At 40.9% G+C, this 22,375-nt stretch overlaps 1 protein-coding gene across 1 annotated transcript; it reads left to right on the forward strand.

The window, feature by feature from the left end:
- The first annotated feature begins 743 nt into the window (after positions 1–743).
- On the forward strand, positions 744–22,109 carry TMEM19 (transmembrane protein 19). Its single transcript, XM_061415518.1, has 6 exons — positions 744–1,341; positions 3,503–3,616; positions 13,412–13,549; positions 13,939–14,193; positions 15,779–15,988; positions 17,801–22,109. The coding sequence occupies exons 1-6, from the start codon at positions 1,212–1,214 to the stop codon at positions 17,962–17,964; spliced, it is 1,011 nt and encodes a 336-aa protein (XP_061271502.1). The 5' UTR covers positions 744–1,211; the 3' UTR covers positions 17,965–22,109.
- Positions 22,110–22,375: the final 266 nt, after the last annotated feature.

The following is a 22,375-nucleotide window of genomic DNA, read 5'->3' on the forward strand; positions in this document are numbered from 1 at the left end:
ATATAATGTAATTATCAATTACTGATAACTCAGCAAACAAAAATTAATTTGAAATAAAATGTGAAGTCACAAGATTCAGATTTTTAATGATGACAAGCTGTTCTGCTTTCTAAGTGAACTGACTGAATTCAGACCTCAAATTGGAGAGGTGTGGGAACAGATTTCCCACAGTTCCAGACAGTAACTGTTTGAGAGTTCAATAACATGAGCTATGTGGAGCTATCTGTATATCTCCAGTGGCCAACAGTGTCCAGCACCTTACAGAACTACATTGTTTTTAAACGACGTTCTCAGTCAAAATTCCCTTTCTACAGCCCAATATGTCCCCTTCCCTTAAAAAGCCCGTTAATACTGTATGGCATGAACAATTCATCCGAATTTGATGCTTGACATAGACTTAACTGGATCTCAATCCACTTGCTTTCATTTCTCTTACTCTCATGGTGGCAGTTTCACTTTTCCGCGCTTGGGGATGACCTCAAACGCAAGACCTTTATATGGTGTTCCAACTGCCTAGATTCTAAGAAGCACTACAAACGCACAGGAAAGAAACGTCGGCACTCGCTTGCGGGATTCTCCAGGCCTACCTGCCCTTGGAGCCGCCCTTTAAACGCTCTGGTGAGCGAAGCCACGCCCGCGGTGGCCACGGAGCATGCGCGCAGGAGGCACGTCTCGGGCGCAGAAGAGAGGGCAGGCGCGGGCCGAGATCCGGGGGCCTTGCGCCCGGCCGGCTGGACCAGGCTTCTAGAGCCGCGCGGGCGGCCGTGCGGAGCGACCACGCGCGGTTTGGCGGGACTCGCCGCCGGGACACCCCGCATCCTAGTCCTGCGTCCCGCCCCTTCGCGCCGCGGGCGCCCGGCCTCCCTCTCACGGGTGGGCGGGGAAGGCGGAGCTCGCCGCCCCAGGCCTCTGCTTGGCTGCCCCCGCTTCCCTTTCCCGTTCGCGGCGGTGAAGTTCAGGTGTGAAGTATCCGAGCTCTGCGAGCAGGCGCCCATCACGGTTGCGGCTTGATTTCCTCGCCTAAGCTTCCGCGGCAGTGCTCAGCCCAGTATCTAGAAACAGTGTCGGTTTATACTGTTTTCTCGACTGGTGACAAATGTTAGCATTTATGTTCGCCTCTATACGAATATTTTGCTGGCCACTTAACTAACTTTATTTTTCTCCGAAACGCGAGATAGTTTCTTCCCCAGGTGTTTATATCCTTATTTTCCATGCGAGATCTTGACGACAGTACGTACAGAAAATACATAAAGATGATAACTAATATAGTTATATTGAGCCTGATCATTTGCATTTCTTCAGCTTTCTGGATTATGTCTATGACTGCAAGCACCTATTATGGTGAGTATGAATGTTCTAATTTGTCTTTAATTGGTGAAAGTTAGAATGTCCCATTTTGAAGGTCAAAACTCGTGTCTTATGAAGGGTTATAAACTGTTGTGTTTATTTAACTTCTGTGGCCTGACTTGGATTTAACTAACATGGAAATATACAGTGCCTTGAACGTTTTAAAGCTTTAATATTGCTTGTCATACTAGTTATACCTGTTCCAAAATATGTTTTATATTTTATGTAATTGTTACATCTATCTTGATGAAAAGCAAGTGAAGTGAAACATAATTTTGCAAAGCAATTGCAGTGATACTTTTAAAAAGAATATGCATAAAGTTCATCAGTTTCATGTGTCCTGTTTAAAAAAAAAAATGAAAATAAACGACACAGTGTTCACATTTGGAGATTTGGAAGATTTGCCTGCTGTTTGCTCACTGCCGAAGGGCAAAATTGTTTTAAAGCCTGAAGCCAATTTGCATAAATATGAGGTACTCTGAACTCAGAACTTGAAGGTTTTTGAAGCTGCTGTAGAGCACAAGTATGCTTTTGTACAGATTCCTTGATACCCCTTTATAAAAACAGAATACTGTTCAGTTGAAAGGAAAAGTGAAAAATAGAGAAAGTAAACTTATAAATGCTTATGCTGCTAAGTCTGCTGCTGTTAAGTCGCTTCAGTCGTGTCCGACTCTGTGCGACCCCATAGACGGCAGCCCATCAGGCTCCCCTGTCCTGGGATTCTCCAGGCAAGAACACTGGAGTGGGTTGCCATTTCCTTCTCCAATGCATAAAAGTGAAAAGTGAAAGTGAAGTCGCTTGGTCCTGCCCGACTCTTAGCGACCCCATGGACTGCGGCCCACCAGGGTCCTCTGTCCATGGGATTTTCCAGGCAAGAGTACTGGAGTGGGGTGCCATTGCCCTCTCCAATAAATGGTTATAAGTGATTGCCATTTTAGACCTTAGTCGTTTTGCAAAGAAATGTGTGAATAATCTAGTGAATGTTTTCCAAGATACAGATTTCTGGCTGTTCATTCATGGTTCCCAGTAGGGAATGAGGGCTTGGGGAGGGAGGTAAATAAGTAACACTGCCCTTTCTTGGGGCAGTGTTAACTATGACTTGAACGAAATAGAATAAGCCAGGATTTGTAAATGTAAGTGACCCCTTGGGACCAGGCACCTAATGCAGGTAAGTGAAGCTGTCCAAGGCTTTTCTTTGCATGTTAAGCACATGAGAACAGTTTGCACTTCTAGAAATAGGATTTTCCCAGCTTTTTTTTTTAATGTTTCACCCTCTTTGTCTTCCATTTTCCTTTTTTTTTTTTCATTTTTTAAAATTTTTATTGTTTTAGTTGATGTACGATATTATGTTACAGGTGTGCGATAAAGTGAGTCATAATTTTTAAAAGTTATGCTCCATTTATAGTTACTATAACATTTTCCAATTTTTGGTAGAAATGTGGGCACAAGCAATAGTTCACATTTATAATCACTTTATATTAAAGGGGGGACTTTAAATGGTAACGCCATGAATGGTCTAAAGGAGGTGGTTTCTCTTCCCCTGTAGTCAGTTCTGCCATGTGAGCCTGAACATCCAGGTTTTAAAACAGGAAACAAGAGTCTGGATTTTTTATACTAAATTTCCTAATCTTTATTGACTCAATTATCTGAAAAGAAATTATGCTAGCCGAAACAAAACAAAGGATGCCACCTTTGGAAAAATCAGTTGCTAACCTTTGAATCCTGAGGTGTGTATGTAACCTGTGGGAATGTTACCTTTTTAAGAAATCTCTGTGAAAGGCAGAGAGAGGAATAATTGGATCGTGTTAAAAAAAATTGGATCCTGTTTGTTCTGTGCAGTTCTTGAGGTTGAATACGTGCCTGATTTCCAAAGAAAGAACCAGAAATGCATTTCACATCTTCAAATATGTATTAAATACCCATTATTATAAATAGTTGTAAATGGTTCTTAAAACTTAGGACTTATTTTGTCACTCACCAGTAGGATTGTCTCTCTTAAACAAGTTTCAACGTAAATATTTTACTTTGGTGGCTTCATCTCAGTTTCTCTGCTTACAACAGTATTTTAATCCAGAATACAGTTATCAAAGCTTGCACCCAAGACTAACCTGTGTAGGCCTGACACAATTTATGCTCTACTTTTATAATTTTCCAGGTAACTTTCAGCCTGTTTCTCCCTGGCGTTGGCTGTTTTCTGTTGTTGTTCCTGTTTTGATCGTCTCTAATGGCTTTAAGAAGAAAAGTCTAGATCACAGTGGGGCGTTAGGAGGTATGTTTTTCTTTTGAACGTTTGGCGTATAATAATTGCTTGCTTATGTAATTTAAACATGTGGTTTCTAAATTCTGAACATATGAAACTATAAATCACAACATTACTTAGTGTGATTACTTAGACAATGATAAAGTTATGCATTGTTTGCCATTCCTATTCTGCCAGAATTTCGGATACTAACATATCCTTCCTAACAAATTGAACTTTGTAGTTGATAACAAGTAAATTAGTGGGATAGACTTTTCAGTACCTTGATTACTCAGCTCCTGAGTTGGATTAAATTTTCTGCAGGCAGACACATTGGAGCATTTTACCTCAAGGTAAAATGGAAGAGCCATTGGGAAGAATGTGCTCAGTCATGTCCAGCTCTTTGGGACCCCAGGGACTGTAGCCTGCCAGGCTCCTCTGTCCATGGGATTATCTAGCCAAGCGTACTAGAGCCGGTTGCCATTTCCTGCTCCAGGAGATCTTCCCTATCCAGGGACTGAACCCACGTCTCTTGCATCTCCTGCACTGCAGGCAGATTATTTTCCACTGAGCCACCTGGGAAGCCCATTTTGGGAAGAATAGCACTTGGAAATTACTGTTAGCAGCCTCAAGCAGAGTAGTCCCAGCTGAGTATTCTCAAGTCTTCAGAATTGCGATGAGGACAGGCCATTGATTTATTCTTCTGGCAGATACTTATTAAGCATTTACTGTGTGCCACTCTGCTAGAAACTGGGGGAATAGCTGTGAACAAGGGCAGGTTTCAGATTATATGGAACTTCTATTCTTTAGTACAGATAGATAATAAAATACATAAACCTTTACATATAATGATAAAGTTTATGAGAAAAAGATAATAAAGTGTGAATATTGGGGAATGTGGGACATTTTTCTGTGAATAGGCTCAGGATTAACTTTTGTGTTAAAGAGATAGTTTTGAACTGGGACCTAAAAAAGTCAGATATGAGAAGAACTGCAAGAAGCATGTTCCAGGCTTGACAAAACAAGCAGAAAGGCCCTGACATGTTCAAGCCTGATTTTATTTGGGAGTGAGAATAAGACTCATTCGACTGGAAAAGTCATGAGAGATAAACATTAAAGAAAGATGCAATGGCCAGATAATACAGGGCTGTGGGGCACAAAAAAGATTTTATCCCAAGCTAGAATCCCCCTGTCTCAAACCAGAGGAGTGATGGGATCTGATATGACTTTGGGATTTTCATATTCTGCCAATGGTATAAGCCCCAAGACATGAGGATTCCCCTCAAATACGTCCTATAGGCTGAGATCACTACACGATGCTGATATTTACAACTGGCAGGTCTCAAAGCCGCCTACCCAGCCTTCAAGTGGCTGCTCATCATTAGCCCTAATGTACTGTAAATGTGCTCTCCTCTGTGTTCACATACAGCAGAGATTTTATAAACTTTTATGAATTAGAGTGGGCCTTCACGGAGGCGAGATAGTCTGATAGGTAAAAGAACAAGCAGTAGAATCAGGCAAGATGGGTCTGAATAATGGCTAGGAAAGTCGTGGGACTTCGAGAAAGTCACTTAACCTCCCTGTACCTCAGTTTTCTCTTCAGAGAAGAGGGTTTTTAACATCTAACCTAGAAATTAACATGCCTTTGTAAATCAACTATACTTCAACTTTTTTTTTTTATTCAATTTTAATTAAAAAAAAAAATTATACATGTGTTCCCCATCCTGAACCCTCCTCCCTCCTCCCTCCCCATACCATCCCTCTGTGTCGTCCCAGTGCACCAGCCCCAAGCATCCAGCATCGTGCATTGAACCTGGACTGGCATCTCATTTCATACATGACATTTCACATGTTTCAATGCCATTCTCCCAAATCTTCCCACCCTCTCCCTCTCCCACAGAGTCCATAAGCCTGTTCTATACATCAGTGTCTCTTTTGCTGTCTCGTATACAGGGTTATCGTTACCATCTTTCTAAATTCCATATATATGCGTTAGTATACCGTATTGGTGTTTGTCCTTCTGGCTTACTTCACTCTGTATAATAGGCTCCAGTTTCATCCACCTCATTAGAACTGATTCAAATGTATTCTTTTTAATGGCTGAGTAATACTCCATTGTGTATATGTACCACAGCTTTCTTATCCATTCATCTGCTGATGGACATCTAGGTTGTTTCCATGTCCTGGCTATTATAAACAGTGCTGCGATGAACATTGGGGTACACGTGTCTCTTCCCTTCTGGTTTGCTCAGTGTGTATGCCCAGCAGTGGGATTGCTGGATCATAAGGCAGTTCTATTTCCAGTTTTTTAAGGAATCTCCACACTGTTCTCCATAGTGGCTGTACTAGTTTGCATTCCCACCAACAGTGTAAGAGGGTTCCCTTTTCTCCACACCCTCTCCAGCATTTATTATTTGTAGACTTTTGGATCGCAGCCATTCTGACTGGTATATACTTCAACTTTTTAAGGACTCAGAAGATGAATAAGTGCTTCCTGTGAATTACAAATATCCAATCTAGAGAAGAACAACACCATGAAAGTAACAGCTTAAACTCCATGGCACCTCATTTCCAGTAGTACCTTTCAAAGTCCTAGGAAGGGCCCTAGCAATGTGCTCTCATGGTCCTCTTGTTTTGTAAATTTTTCAGAGGTAAAAGATTTTTTTTTAAAAAAAAAAAGCAGGCTCCCGATTTGTAAGCTTCAAGACCCACAAAATTCTGATCTACCCCTCATTTCATTCTTAGAGTTGCAGCGGGAATGAAATAACTTCTGTGAAGTTTTTGGCTCAGTGCCTAGACACATAGCCGGCATGTATAGGGTGATTACCATTATTAGGCACAGGTCCTCGGGGAATCATGCTCATTCTCGTTCTTCAAAACTGAGATACACTATTCAAGTTCTGTTGAGAAATTGAGAAATTTATTGTTAGCACTTTGACAGTACTAACTCATCTATACCAAACAATTTGAACAATTTCTGATTAAATATAATAATATAGAGTTAGGCTTTGCTAAAAATGTTTTTTCTTGGGCAGCCTTGCCTTGGGTTTTATCGTTCTTGACCTGTGGGAAGAAACATCAAGTTCTTGAAGTGCTGTCTTCCTTTGACTTCCATGCTGTTTATTATCCTGTTTTCTCCTCTTACTTTTCTGATCTCCACTTTCTTTTCTTTCCTGCTACCATTTCCTTTTCTGCCTTCTAGCCCTTTGGCCTCTATTCCTCTCCTACTTGGCTTGATTTAGAATTAGAAGATAAACATTTGAATCCTGGCATTGCCACCTCTCTCTCTGTGAACTTGACCACGGCACCTATTTCCTCCGAGCCTCACTTTCTTCATGAAATAGGTCCTTATGGGCTTCTTGGTGAGGCTCAAACAACAAAATGTGTGGGACACCATATCTGTTTAGTCTGTGAAGTCTTACACGGTAAACTCCCCCCAGACAGACCACACCATACGCTTCTGTGCCCCGTGCTGTTTGAATGGTGCTGGGCACTGTTGTAGCAGTGCTTAGGAAATACGTGTGGATGGATTTTAAAACCTCCACTCTCTACCTAATCACTCATTCTATAGAAAGTTGGTATCTTTTTTATTTGGAGCTTCTTTTCCCTTTAAGGATAAAAAAACTGTACTGTTGATTCAAAGTATATCATCGTACTTGGGAAATCTGTCCTAACGTGTGACTGCAAGTCACTTAAACTTCGTCTTAATGACTACCCACCTGTAAAATGAGAAGGAATAATAATGTCTATAGCACTGACTCATCGTGAGGAGTCATACATATAAGATGATTAGCATAGAACCTGGCACTTAAAATATGTATCTATAAATGTTAGTATTGTTTTCCTTCCACAATTACTATTATAGTCATAGGGATTTTACTCAGTTTTGCCATAGCATGTCTTTAATGTGCTTTGAACTGAGAAGGGTTTCAGAACATCCTCAGGATCTGGGTATTTGGAGTGCTCTTGTCCCCTCAAGAGAAAGAATACTTCTAGAATAAGGAGAGGATCACATAGGGCTTATAAAGCACTGTGCCAGTGATCTGCTCCAGTCTAGTTATTCAGTGTGTTCCTTTGAACATGTCTGTGTAAATAATTTGTCATCAATCTGTTGACAAGTTTAAATTTAATCTCACTTGTCAAGACTCTCGGGTTTAGTGATTTTTGCTTTTTTTAATTCATTCCTGCAATAAATATTTAGCTTTCCAGACACTGTTTTTGGCACTGAAGACTAAGAAGTGAAGAAAATAGGTAAAAATTCCATTGTCAAAGAGCTTGCATTTCTAGTCAGGGGAAGCAGATGAGAAGCAGGAGGTGTTTGAGGCATTTAAGCCCAGGAAGAAGATGCTGTAAGGGCGATGGGAGTGCAGAGCCAGTGGGGTGTTGTCAGAAAAGGCCAGTGGTTGTGCTTCATGTGGTCTCACAAAAGTGGCCTTACCTCTTTGGTTATCATAGTTCAGGTACGGTTTTCAGTCTTTTCAAATAGAAATCTCATTCAGTCAGGTACCCAGAATTGATCAGAGCCAAGGAAAACTGGTTTATGTTGCCTACTGCCACAAAGGACTAATCAGTGAGCCAGAGTGATACTTTATTAATCTGATTAAATATAGAACTCCTGGGCCAACTGGGTGCAAACATCACTATTCAGGTCAGGCCAGTTGAGAAGTCAGCTTGTATTTAGAAGGTTGCTTTTCAGGGGGCTCAGTGGTATAAGAATCTGCCCGCCAGTGCAGGAAAATTGGGAGACATGGGTTCAATCCCTGGATGAGGAAGATCCCCTGGAGGAGGAAATGGCGACCCACTCCAGTATTCTTGTCAGGAAAAATCCCACCGACAGAGGAGCCTGGCAGGCTGTGGTCCGTGGGTCGGAAAGAGTCGGACACAACGGCATAGACACACCTTCCTGAGAAACAGTCAGTGATGCGAATGCATAGTTCAGAGAGTCCTGGCCTTGGTATAGCATTCAAGTCTGCCAACCTCTGGTTCTCTTGGCCTTCATATGCTATATTTTGGGCTAACCAGCCTTCTTTTGATTCTCACAGTGTTTCTCTAGGCAATAGTATATATGATATAATTGATTAAAGTTTATTAGATTAAAAAATTACAATCATACCTTTCCCTTTTCTGCCTCCCCGAGATTATTCCCAGGCCCCTTTGGTTGCAATTCTAGGTAACTTTCAGCCTAGAGATCTCTTCAAGAAAATTGGAGATACCAAGGTAACTTTTCATGCAAAGATGGGCACAGTGAAGGACAGAAATGGCATGGACCTAACAGAAGCAGAAGATACTAAGAAGAGGTGGCAAGAATACACAGAAGAACTGTACAAAAAAGATCTTCACGACCCAGATAATCACGATGGTGTGATCACTCACCTAGAGCCAGACATCCTGGAATGTCAAGTGGGCCTTCGGAAGCATCATTATGAACAAATGGAGAGGACGCTAGTGGAGAGGATGACATTCCAGTTGAGCTATTTCAAATCCTAAAAGGTGATGCTGTGGAAGTGCTGCACTCAATATGCCAGCAAATTTGGAAAATTCAGCAGTGGCCACAGGACTGGAAAAGGTCAGTTTTCATTCCAATCCCAAAGAAAGGCAATGCCAAAGAATGCTCAAACAACCACACAGTTGCATTCATCTCACACGCTAGCAAAGTAATGCTCAAAATTCTCCAAGCCAGGCTTCAGCAGTTTGTGAACCGAAAACTTCCAGATGTTCAAGCTGGATTTAGATCTCAGAGGAACCAGAGATCAAATTGCCAACATCCGTTGGATCATCAAAAAGCAAGAGAGTTCCAGAAAAACATCTATTTTTGCTTTATTAAAGACTATGCCAAAGCCTTTGACTGTGTGCATCACAACAAACTGTGGAAAATTCTTCAAGAGATGGGAATACCAGACCACCTGACCTGCCTTCTGAGAAATCTGTATGCAGGTCAAGAAGCATCAGTTAGAACTGGACATGGACTAGCAGACTGGTTCCAAATTAGGAAAGGAGTACATCAAGGCTGTATATTGTCAGCCTGTTTATTTAACTTATATGCAGAGTACATCATTCGAAATGCCGGGCTGGATGAAACACAAGCTAGGATCAAGATTGCCGGGAGAAATATCAATAACCTCAGATATGCAGATGACACTACGCCTATGGCAGAAAGCGAAGAAGAGCTAAAGAGTCTCTTGATGAAAGTGAAAGTGGAGAGTGAAAAAGTTGGCTTAAAGCTCAACATTCAGAAAACGAAGATCATGGCATCTGGTCCCATCAGTTCATGGCAAATAGATAGGGAAACAAACAGTGGAAACAGTGACAGACTTTATTTACTTGGGCTCCAAAATCACTGCAGATGGTGACTGCAGCCATGAAATTAAAAGATGCTTGCTCCTTGGAAGAAAAGTTATGCCCAACTGAGACAGCTTATTAAAAAGCAGAGACATTACTTTGACAACAAAGATTCATCTAGTCAAAGGTATGGTTTTTCCAGTAGTCATGTATGGATGTGAGAGTTGGACTATAAAGAAAGCTGAGCACCAAAGAATTGATGCTTTTGAACTGTGGTGTTGGAGAAGACTCTTGAGAGTCCCTTGGACTGCAAGGAGATCCAACCAGCCCATACTAAAAGAAATCAGTCCTGAATATTCATTGGCAGGACTGATGCTGAAGCTGAAACTCCAATACTTTGGCCACTTGATGTGAAGAGCTGACTCATTTGAAAAGACCCTGATGCTGGGAAAGATTCAAGGCGGGAGGAGAAGGGACAACAGAGGATGAGATGGCTGGATGGCATCACAGACTCAATGGACATGGGTTTGAGTAAACTCTGGGAGTTGGTGATGGACAAGGAGGCCTGGCGTGCTGCAGTCCATGGGGTGGCAAAGAGTTGGACACAACTGAGCGACTGAACTGACTGATTCCCTCTATCAGAGCTATTTATAGACAGCGTTGTTTCACTTCCCCAGATCTCATCCACCAGTTACAGAATTAACATGTTTTAAACTCAGAAGATAGCTGTAATTCTTAGAGTCTTCACATTCTTTGAAAGCCTCCCACTGTTACACATATTAAGTCCTTAGCACTGAGGAACCATTAGAGTTGTTAGAGGTGGGTTGAGGAGGTGGAATAGACATGCGCTGGAGACAGCAGTTACTAATCTAAAAGTTCAGACATAACTGGGAGATACAAAAAATTCTAAGATTTTTAGACTACATCAAAGAAATCATTCCTTTGAAGCACGTTGCCTTCAATTTATTCCTCATTCTGAACCTTTCCTCAACTCAAACACTGATTGCTTCACATGGTATTTTGAGGTGGCTGAAGTAAAGGGCAGCCTCCTGGAGAAGGGTGGGGCATGGTGGTGGTGAGGGAGAAAGACACTGACTGTTGCTTCATATACCTCCATATGTTTTGGCTTTCCTCTCCAGTGCTTGTGTACTGTGAGCATGTGTGCACATTTGCTCAGCTGTGCCCAACTCTTTGCGACCCCATGGACTATAGCCCGCCAGGCTTCTCTGTCAGTGGGATTTTCCAGGCAAGAATACTGGAGTGGGTTATCATTTCCTTCTGCGGGGTGGGCAGGCCTTCCTTGATAGCTCAATTGGTAAAGAATCCACTTGCAATGCAGGATACCTGGGTTCGATCCCTGGGTTGGGGAGATCCCCTGGAGAAGGGAAACACTACCCACTCCAGTATTGTAGCCTGGAGAATGCCATGGAGTGGGTAGCCTGGGTTGGACATGACTGAGCAACTTTCTCTTTTCTCCAGGGGATCTTCCTGACTCAGGAATCAAAGCCATGTTACCTACATTGGCAGGTGGATTCTTAATCACTGAGCCACCAGGGAGGCCCACATGTGTACTACTTGTGTAATATATTATAAAAACAATTGAAAAGACTTAAAGGTTGGATAACATAATAACATCATTATTATTATTATTACAATAATAATCATAATTGCAACAATAATGTGATTGTTGAGGTTTTGCCACTGTAACTGCTATTTAATGTTATTGCCAATGATCCTCGTTAACATTTATTAAGGACCTCCTATGTGCTGACTTATATAGTAAGCATATTATTAAAATTATCTCATTTAACTTTCCACAGTAAGCCAGTGAGGTAGGAATTATTATTATTATTAATACACTAATGAGAAACTGAAGCTTAAAGTTAGGTAACATCTAGTTATTCAATAGTAAGTGCAGCAGTTGAGGTTTTAACTTCAGAATGTTCAACTCCAGAGGTACAGCACTTTATTACTTTATTAGTACTTTATACAGCATTATCCTGTTTCTTGCACTCTCAATTAAAATGTACTGAACTTAAGTAAAATGCCAATAATCAAGTAATTCAGTGACTGATGAATCAGTCTAGCTTGAGCTAACCAATGGAAGGAATTACTTCAGAAATAGGAATCTGGGCCCTTGTTCTGTTCCTTAATACTTAAATTATGAAATGCATGGTAGCATACTTAATTGTTTAATATCTATTCTGTTACTTAGTAGTGTTTTGTTGTTGTGTTATTTAATAAAAATCTTCATATAGCAAAACTGAATATATTTATCTTAAGAGTTACAGAGAGCAGAGATTGTCCACCATGCAGTTAGGGGTGGAAGAGGTTGTAGTTAGCAATATTATACTAGCAGGTAGCCTGGATAGGGCCATAGAAGATAGCTGTGCCTGGATGTGCTTGTCACATTCTTGGAAAATGCCAGGCTGGAAGTACTCATGTATGTGCGTGAGTATATATGCATGAGTGTATATTTCTATGTGTGTATTCACTTGCTTTGTCCACAAAAAGCAAATATATCTCAGTAGACATGGACAGACCATGAGCCTAGATTTTGACCTCTAATATCCATTCCCCACTGGAATGAACCAGAGCTCCTCAGAGAAATGGCTGCTTTCAGGGCTGGGGCAAAGTAGGTTTAAGATGAGCCTCAAGTATTCTGTTATGCCAGAAAGAAAAGAAATGCTTAAAAATATATATATAGAAAGAGATGATCATGTCATATGAATACAGTTTTGAGCTTGTCTATTTTGTGTGTTTTGTCTGATATTGGTATACCCACCCCTGCTCTCTTTTGGTCACTTATTTGCATGGATTATCTTTTTCAGTTCTTTCAACCCATTGTGTTTTTAGATTTAAAGCAAGTCTCTTGTAGTCAGCATATAGTTGGACCAGTATTTTTATCCATTTTGCCATCTCTGTTTTTTTGAGTGGATCACTTAACGCATTTACATTTAAAATAATTATTAATAAGTAGAGACTTCTGTCATGTTGGAATTTGTTTTCTATGTGCCTCTTTCTCCCAGATTCACTCTTGGATGGTCTATTTACTGAATTTTTTGTAAAGTGGAAAAAAAAATCCCAGGTATGGAGGGGAAATGTAAAAAATAGAAACTTGAAAGACTGTGCTGCTGCTAAGTTGCTTCAGTCGGGTCCGACTCTGGGCGACCACGTAGATGGCAGCCCACCAGGCTCCCCCGTCCCTGGGATTCTCCAGGCAAGAACACTGGAGTGGGTTGCCATTTCCTTCTCCAGTGCATGAGAGTGAAAAGTGAAAGTGAAGTCAGTCGTGTCCGACTCTTAACTACCCCATGGACTGCAGCATACCAGCCTCCTCCGTCCATGGGATTTTCCAGGCAAGAGCACTGGAGTGGGTTCCCATTGCATACTGTTTGGTAATGTCTTAGTTGGTAAAAATGTCAATATATTAGAAATGAACATTTCCGGTTTTAATATGAAAATAACTGAAAAAATTCATTCTTTTTTTTTCACAGTATTAGTGTATGGACTAAGTGTAATTTTGTATATATGTGTTTCTTTCAGGGCTCGTGGTTGGATTTATCCTAACCATTGCAAATTTCAGCTTTTTCACCTCTTTGGTGACGTTTTTTCTTTCTTCCTCAAAACTTACTAAATGGAGAGGAGAAACAAAGAAGCATCTAGATTCAGAATACAAGGAAGGTAAAATGAATTATATTTAATGTCACTTAAATTAGTAACTTTTATTTCATCTTAACATAAGCTTTTAATCAGAACCTGTTTAGACTCATGAAACATAAATTTTATATGAGAATTACTTAAAGTAGTGGCCTGATATAGTTTATTATTACTTTACCATGATAGCAAGAACAGCAGAATTTTAGAAGTACTGAAGTCTATCATTAATTATTCTGAAACAATATAGAATGTGGGCAGCGTTATCATCCCACTTGTAGTCATTTTAAAAATTATAGTCATTTTTCTTTTCTTAAACTCTACAATGTAAATAAGGAGCAGTTACAGGTACCTGCATGATTTTCCTCCTGAGGAGGAAACACCCTTGTGCTCTTCATTTTCTTGTTGGATCCTAGGTGGGCAGAGAAACTGGATTCAGGTGTTCTGTAATGGCGCGGTGCCCACGGAGCTGGCCCTGCTGTACATGATAGAAAGTGGCCCTGGGGAAATCCCAATAGATTTTTCCAGACAGCACACTGCTTCCTGGATGTGTTTGTCTCTCTTGGCTGCACTGGCCTCCTCTGCTGGAGACACATGGGCTTCAGAAGTTGGCCCTGTTCTGAGTAAAAGCACGCCAAGGCTAATAACAACCTGGGAGAAAGTTCCAGTTGGTGAGTCTTTATTTAAGTTTCTTTTTTTAAAAAAAAAAGTGAACAGGGACTTCCCTGGCAATCCAGTAGTTAAGACTCTGAGGTTCCACTGCAGGGGATCCGGGTTTCATCCGTGATCAGGATGTAAGATCCCTCATGACACACAGTGTGGCCAAAAAAAAAAGCCTCTTGATTTATTGTATTTCTTACTTAAAAGCCTCTTAAGAATTTCAGTTTGGGGTCTCCCCTAGTGGTCCAGTGGCTAAAGCTCCGTGCTCCCAGTGCAGGAGGTCTGAGTTCCATTTCTGGTCAGGGAATTAGATCCTGCATGCCACAAGGAAGAGTGAGGACCCCACATGCCAAAACTGAAACCCAGCGCAGCCAAATAAATAATTTTTTTAAAAAAAGAGAATTTCAATTTTCCCCCTTAATTGGAAAATGACTATAGGCTATTAAACTGGTGATAATAAGTAATATTTGAGGAATGTTAGTAACTCCTAGATTGGAGAAGGAAATGGCAACCCACTCCTGTGTTCTTGCCTGGAGAATCCCAGGGATGGGGGAGCCTGGTTGCTGCCGTCTATGGGGTCACACAGAGTCGGACACGACTGAAGTGACTTAGCAGCAGCAGCAATAACTCCTAGATAAATTGTATGCAAACATAGAGATTGACCTGCAGGCTTATCAGTAGGAAGGGAAAAGGAAAGAAATGGTAAAGTTATCTCTTGGGAGCCTGTTACGTGGTTAGTGCTTCGATGTGTATCTCATTTCCCCATTATTGTTATCAACTATTGCTACTGCTGTTAATAGTACTACTACTACTACTGCTTTATCACCATCTCCTCCTCTCTTTCTTCTCCTTTTTCCTTCCTTTTGTCCCCTTCATTATCAGCAGCAGCTGCAACATAACAATTAATATATTTGAGTACCTGCTATGTGCAAAGCAGTGTTCTGACTGCTCTCCATTATTACTGTTTAGTCTTAATAATCTGAGAAGGCAATGGCGACCCACTCCAGTACTCTTGCCTGGAAAATCCCATGGACGGAGGAGCCTGGTGGGCTGCAGTCCATGGGGTTGCTGAGTCGGACAGCACTGAGCAACTTCACTTTCACTTTTCACTTTCATGCATTGGAGAAGGAAATGGCAACCCACTCCAGTGTTCTTGCCTGGAGAATCCCAGGGACGGGGGAGCCTGGCGGGCTGCCGTCTATGGGGTCGCACAGAGTCAGACACAACTGAAGCAACTCAGCAGCAGCAGCAGCAGTCTTAATAATCATGTGAATTGGTCCTTTTATTGTTTATATCTCACAAACAAGTAAACTAAGGCATAGAGAAGTTCCATAACTTCATCACAGTCACCAAGCTTGGAAATGACAGAACTGAAAGTGAAACCAAGCAGCCTGGCTCTCCTAAACTCACTGCTGAAAATGTCAGGAATTATTGAGGAGAAAAGCCTCCTTTCTAAGTAGGAGGGTCTTTGGATTGCATCAGAGTGAACCCTTTCTTTGAGTTGGTTTTGATTAGACAGGTACCAGATGTTTTGCTTCTTTTGACTTCATATGTTGGCTGATTGTTCACCAGCTGATTTGTTATGTTCTTCTTTAGGGACCAATGGTGGAGTGACGGTGGTGGGCCTGGCCTCCAGTCTTCTTGGTGGAACCTTTGTGGGCATCACTTACTTCCTCACACAGTTGGTTTTTGTTAACGATTTAGACATTTCTGCTCCCCAGTGGCCAATTATTGCATTTGGGGGTCTGGCTGGATTACTAGGATCAATTGTGGATTCATATTTAGGAGCTACCATGCAATTTAGTGGTAAGAACATAACCTTATTATTGCAACTTATTGGTGTATTAAAGAAATGAGGACTCAGCCACAGACAGTGGTAGCAGTGCCTAGCCACTTCAGAGAAGATATGTTTTAGACATATCTTAGATATGTCATGTTTATGGACAAAAAATTCTAGGACTGTATTTTTGACTAATTGTAAACAAGTTATTTTAGTTTCTTTTCTGTGGAAAGTGGAAAGCATAACAACAGAGATATTTAATGTAAGGGTTTTTTTTCACCTGTGCTGCTGGTTGATTGCTAAAGGTAGTAGTCTGATCATGACACTGAATAAATGTGTCCTTAAAACCAAAAGAAAAGAGACAGGGGCTTCCTTGGTGGTGCAGTGGATAGGAGTCTGAAGATTCCACATGCCATGGAGCAGCTGGGCCTGTGTGCCAGCACATGAAACCCGCTGAGCTAGAGCCCAAGCTCTGCAACAGGAGCCGGCACGATGAGAAGCCCGCACGCTGAAACGAAGAGATGCTCCCACTCTCCACAGCTAGAGAGAGCCCATGCGAAACAGTGAGACCCAGTGCAGCCAAAAACAAAATAAATATGTTAAAAAAAAAGAAAGAAATGGGGAAGAAATACGGAAAAGAAAAAAAGAGAGATAAGATAATAAAAACAATCCCAAAGACACAGGTTGTTCAGGGAGCCAGAATAATAGGGCAAAGTCTGTAATACGGTTTTGAATTTCTTATTCTTTTGTGATAAACTGACTGACAGAGAATTATTCCTGCAGAGCAATGAGTAGAAGCTATACAGGGAATGACCATGCAGGCGACAGATGCATTTGCTTATGGGATTTTAATCCCAGGGAAGCAGAATTTGGGAGTCAGACCAGTCTTATGCCCCTCTTTCCATTTGTTTTCCAAATCCATTTGAGAAATAATTCTTCTGCTAACCTGACGCCACACGGATGATGTACTTTTCTACTGTGACGTCATGTCTGCTAGTCCTGCATCAAGATACATAAGCGTTTCTCCAACATTTTCTGTGCTTTGCACCTAAGGCTCTCCTGTCATGTCAGTGTACCGATTTGTTCTCTTTGGTGTGTCTTTGCTCCAGCCTCTGACCAACCACGTCTTCTCCTTTGATTCATACAGTGAAGAGGCTGGAAGTCTCCAGACAGTTCCCCAAACACAGTGCTCCCAGTCTGTCTTCACACCCCCGTATAATCTGGTTCCACCAACAAAACATCTGCTCTCTCAGCTTCATTAGTCTTATCTAGATGCTGGGAGGAAGCAGTTGGATTTTAATTTATACTAAAGGGTCAGTAACCATACACACAACGCATTACACTTTTTATTTTAAAGCGCCTAGGTTTTATTCTAAACTGAGTTCTTACTCGGAGATTTCTGATCATATTGAGTGGGTTGGGAAAAAAATGTGGGCTGGGGGGCAAATTGGATTCATCTCTGTGTGCCTCCTTTGTGTGAGCACCTTGCTGGGCCTTAGTGTCTATCGTAGAGGTTGCAAAGGTGACCCCTGCTTTCAGGAGCCTTCCTGCCACCTCTGCTGTTCAAGGCCTCCCTTCTCCTTCTGAAAGAACTCCAGCATTGCTGAGAGACCAGTATTGAGGCATACTGAGACCCACTTCTTCAAGGAGGCCTTTTGTAACCGTGGGTTCCGTGTCGCTCACCATGTAGGTATCCACTAAAGTCATTCTTTGAATGGCCAAGAATCTTCGCAAGGGTAGCTTCTTTAGAGCAGAAAGCTAATTTGGTTTTTGCTGTTGTTTTTTTTTAAATCAAGTCATTTGGATTTTCCACTTCATTCGCTTCTTTTTCATTCCAGGTTTGGATGAAAGCACTGGCATGGTGGTCAACAGCCCAGGGAAGGAGGTGAAGTACATAGCCGGGAAACCCATCCTCGACAACAATGCCGTGAATCTGTTTACTTCTGTCCTCGTAGCCCTCTTGCTCCCAACAGCTGCTTGGGGTTTTTGGCCTAGACAGTGAACTTTATTTCATTTACCAAAGTTAAAATTATGATGAATTTAGCTAAACTTGCAATTCCAAGTTTTATCCCAAGAAGAATAACTGTAATGACAAAGCAGAAGTGCCAGTTCCTCCTCTAGTCCATTATGATGGCATGCCAGTTTTCCTCTCTGTGATGCATTTCTGATAGCTAATATCTTCCCAGTGAAAGACAAGACTCAATTTAGCTATTTTTCTTCTGCTGAATAGAACTTGAACAGTGAAGTTATAGTGTCCCAATATATTGAACTGAAAGTTCCTGCATGGTAGATATAAATTGTTTTGTTTATTTAAATCAGCAAAGGGACTAAAAGTGATAACATTTTTAAATGGTTGAGTTGTGATGGAGAAATGCCTCCCTGCCAGTTACCCTGATGTTGTATTTAAACGAATGTGTGCGGAAGCCTGCGTAAGTGTAGTATCCTGGACTTCTCCCGTTACCTGCCACTTAGTACTGCAAGAAGTGTGGAGCTTGGTTCCTGGTGAGCTGCAAGGTCTTCTCCACATTTGTTCTTCCTTCCTCAGAGTTAGTGATGGAAAAAAAAAGTTAATGTCTTTTTCATGTGACCATTAGAAGGCACACAAAAAAGATTATTTTTAAGTAAAAGCAAAAGAGATACCTGAGATCTAAAAAATGTGCACCTTTCTATATATTTCAGTTGGTCTCTGAGCAGAAGTTATCTTAAATTTAATACCTTTAACGTACTTTGTAGCTTTCTTTGAAATTTGTCTATGAATGTGGTTTACATTAGCATCTTGACCAGTGAGAGTCACTGGAAAATTAGTGCAATTATTGTTTCATTCGCTGTCCTAGAATTCACTGGAAGATGCTGTGACTTCCTGTTAAGGTACGCTCTCCTCTACTATAGCTTCAACCAAAGTGAATGCCACTTTCAGTTACGTTCTTCAGTTTGATGGAAGTGCTAAAGGAGTTTAATATAGTATGGATTGTTGTGCTAAAAGTATTTTGAAATATCTCATGTGATTTCAATATTTTTCTTCCCCTGCCGCTTGCGCATTCATAGAAAAATTGAGGAGAGATTCATGAATAAGCCACTATCAGAGTAGAGAAAGCTTAGAATTCTTTATTGGTGACTGCTTCAGTAATTATCTAGAAATGACTTGGTTCAGGAAGAATTTTTTAAAAAACAGTTGACACACTTAAGCCTTAAGCCAAGCAACTCAGTGGGTCTCAACCTATCTGCTTTGTGTATACATTGACATCACCTGAACATCTTTTTAAAGAAATACTTACGTCTGCGCTTCTCCCCAAAATTCTGATTTATGTGGTCTGGGACACAGACTGAGTATTGGGACTTTTAAAAGCTCTGGCCGCACCTTAGAATTGTTTTTAAACACAATTTTAATAGGGAGTTTTTAAAAACACTGTTGTTAAGGCCGCTCTTTAGACCAAGTAAATCAGAATGTCTGAAAGTGAGATCCATGCATGGGTTATTTTTAGCAAACTCCCTAGGAGAGTCCAATGTTTAAACAGTTTGAGAACTATGAAATAAGAATATGCTGTCCTCAGTCACTCAGTGGTGCTTGACTCTTTACAGCCCTGTGGATGGACTGTAGCCTGCCAGCCTCCTCTGTCCATGGGATTTTTCCAGGCAAGAATACTGGAGTGGGTTGCCATTTCCTGCTCCAGAGGATCTTCCCAACACAGGGATCGAACCCACTTCTCCTGTGTCTCCTGCATTGGCAGGCTGATTCTTTACCACTGAGCCACTAGGGAAGCCCCGAATTAAGAATATCTTTATACAAATGTCAAATCATTATGTTGTATCCCTGAAATTAATGTTGTATATCAATTATAGTTCAATAAAAATAAATTAAAAAAAATACCCCATACCTAAAAGTCTCAAAAGAATGGGGCTTTTCATTTTTATGCAGACAGCTATTAGCAATAGTACTGGGTACTGTCTTTATGGATGGATAGCTTCTGGTAATACGGAGTCTTACATGACTTCCCAGATCATTTCTCTGTCGTTTTTTCATATGCAGCTTGTGTTTTTCCTACAGCTGTTCTAACATTCCTCTTCTCTCTTCTCCTGGAGATTTAACTTCATGACATTCTTTGGGGCAGACATGCTCATTGGAACCATTTTGTGGTTTGGAGGAATCACCACATTGGTAACAGTTTGGGGACATATGCTTTACAGTCCTTTATTTGAAAACCAAGGGCTAGTTGTGTTTTGGAATCAAAATTTTTCAGATTTTAGACAAGTGATAGGGTAAATATAAAATATTTTACTTAAAACTGTGCAAAGAGTCTAGAAGAGCACCCATTACCAAATACATTGATACTTCTGTGGTGGATATATGAATACCACTAATAAATGTGATAACTAAAGACGCCGAGAGCCTCAGATCAGGTCAGATCAGTTTTTGTCACAGAATTTAGGAAGAAACTCTCTGTTTGCAGAGCATATTTGGATATGATAATTGTAGACTTTTAAAAAATGTGCTTTTTTAAAAAAAATTTTCCGTGTATTAGATATTTTACTGTAACAATAAATAGTTTATGTAAAAAATGCTTTTCATGGGAAGAGCTCCATGGAGGCATTTACTAAAGTAATACGTGTACTGCTGCCTACCTGGGCAGCCTAAAGGCATACATTCTATTTCTTGCCATACTCTCATACAGTAGAAAAGAGCAAGGTATATGTGGCTCAGGGCAGCTCCAAAAGGAGATCTGAAGACTTCAAGGAGGAGTATTTGAAGACTGATCAAAGGGAACCATCAAGAGAACAGTGAACTGATAAGACAAGGCATTCCATCCGTAGCTTTTCTCATCACTAACTTATCTATGCCTCGGCCCAGGTGCGGATGGTGCTGGTTTAGTCACTAAGTCATGTCCAGCTCTCGTGACCCCATGGACTGTAACCTGCCAGGCTCCTCTGTCCATGGGATTCTCCAGGCAAGAATACTGGAGCGGGTTGCCATTTCCTTCTCCAGGGGATCTTCCTGACCCAGGAATCAGTATCTCTTTCTTTTTTCTAGCTGCTTTACCTGTAGGATGCTGAGTCCAGAAATGCCAACTTCATCCCAATTAGGCATAGACTTAGTATAAAGAAAAATCATGTGAGGTGACATGTTGTAAACGTTGCCACGTGCCTGCAGCGCAGACAGCTGCTGCCTGTCTGCACCTGGGCGTCCTGGAGCCCCACCCTCTGGTGTTCCTGATGCCACCACAGTGAGAGAGACTGCTTGGCCAGCAGATCCCAGGGGACTTGCAAGAGCTTTCAGCATGAATGCACAAATGTGCAGCTGCACCATGGAGCATTATTGCTATAACTTCAAATGGTTCTGAACATATAAAAAATAAGTGTTCAGTATATGTTAGTTAAGTTGTTTGAGCCTAATCAGCTTTCCCATTTAAGGCAGGAAAAAAAAAGTTGATGATCAGGAACATATTTCTGGAAGAAAATTAAAATACCAGTTTGGTTACCTGAACTTTACAGGACTGCCGTGATGCCAGTGTTTCTCAATCGTGTGACACAGTTCTAATGGCTTTGGAACTGATGAATCAGGAAGTGATTGTAGAAAGGGTGGGGTTGAGGTGAGTTAAAAGGGCAAAGCTCCTGAATTTATTTTTTCTGAGAATACATGTTAATTCCCGTTCATTTATCATAACCACATCCTTCAAAACTTATTTTACACATGTGGCAACTCTTTTTTTAATGTTTCAATTTTTTTAATGCGTAATTGATACTCTGAATCTATCCTTCTTTTTAAAAAATTGTAACACTAGAGGCAAACTAAAACATCCTTGCCTGTACTATGGCCTCAACAAATCTAGCTTTCTCCCACCTTCCTCAAGATAACAACTGCTAGAAATTTGAGATATTTTCTAGATATTACTTGTTTTGGATGTGTTTTAATATATATAAATCAGTCAGATTTTCTTATAATTTGCACTGTCATTTTGCTGCTTCAAGTCAGGTACTTAAACCCAAGAAAAAACTATTTAGGAAAAATGATTAGAAGGATATATACCAAAATACTAATGTGTTATCTGTTATAGATTATGTTTATTTTTGAGATAATTTTTAAGTTTGTGATCTATAGATTATTTACCAATAAAGCTACTGTTAAAATACTTATACAAAAATAATTTTCAATACGTCTTTATGAGGTTTTTGTTTTTGGCTGTGCCGTGCTTCTTGTGGGATTTCAGTTCCCTGGCCAGGGATTGAACCTGGGCCTCAGCAGTGAAAGCACCAAATTCTAATCACTGGACCCCCAGGGAATTCCCTAAATACTTTTCTAAAAGTCTGCAATCAAATAAGTTTCTTCTGCAAATGAAAAAATGCTCAGAGTAACCAAAATAATCTCTGGGAATAACGCCTCTTCCCTACCACCCTTCCCCATTGTTATTTTAAATAGT

Source organism: Bos javanicus, chromosome 5 (genome assembly GCF_032452875.1).
Source record: "Bos javanicus breed banteng chromosome 5, ARS-OSU_banteng_1.0, whole genome shotgun sequence".
Taxonomy (NCBI): domain Eukaryota; kingdom Metazoa; phylum Chordata; class Mammalia; order Artiodactyla; family Bovidae; genus Bos; species Bos javanicus.

Excerpts from the sequence above, each read along its gene's own strand:
- TMEM19 (XM_061415518.1), top strand. The coding sequence starts at position 1,212 with ATGCGAGATCTTGACGACAGTACGTACAGAAAATACATAAAGATGATA. Across the intron at positions 3,617-13,411 it reads TCACAGTGGGGCGTTAGGAG|GGCTCGTGGTTGGATTTATC; the intron begins GTATGTTTTTCT and ends TGTTTCTTTCAG. Across the intron at positions 13,550-13,938 it reads AGATTCAGAATACAAGGAAG|GTGGGCAGAGAAACTGGATT; the intron begins GTAAAATGAATT and ends GTTGGATCCTAG.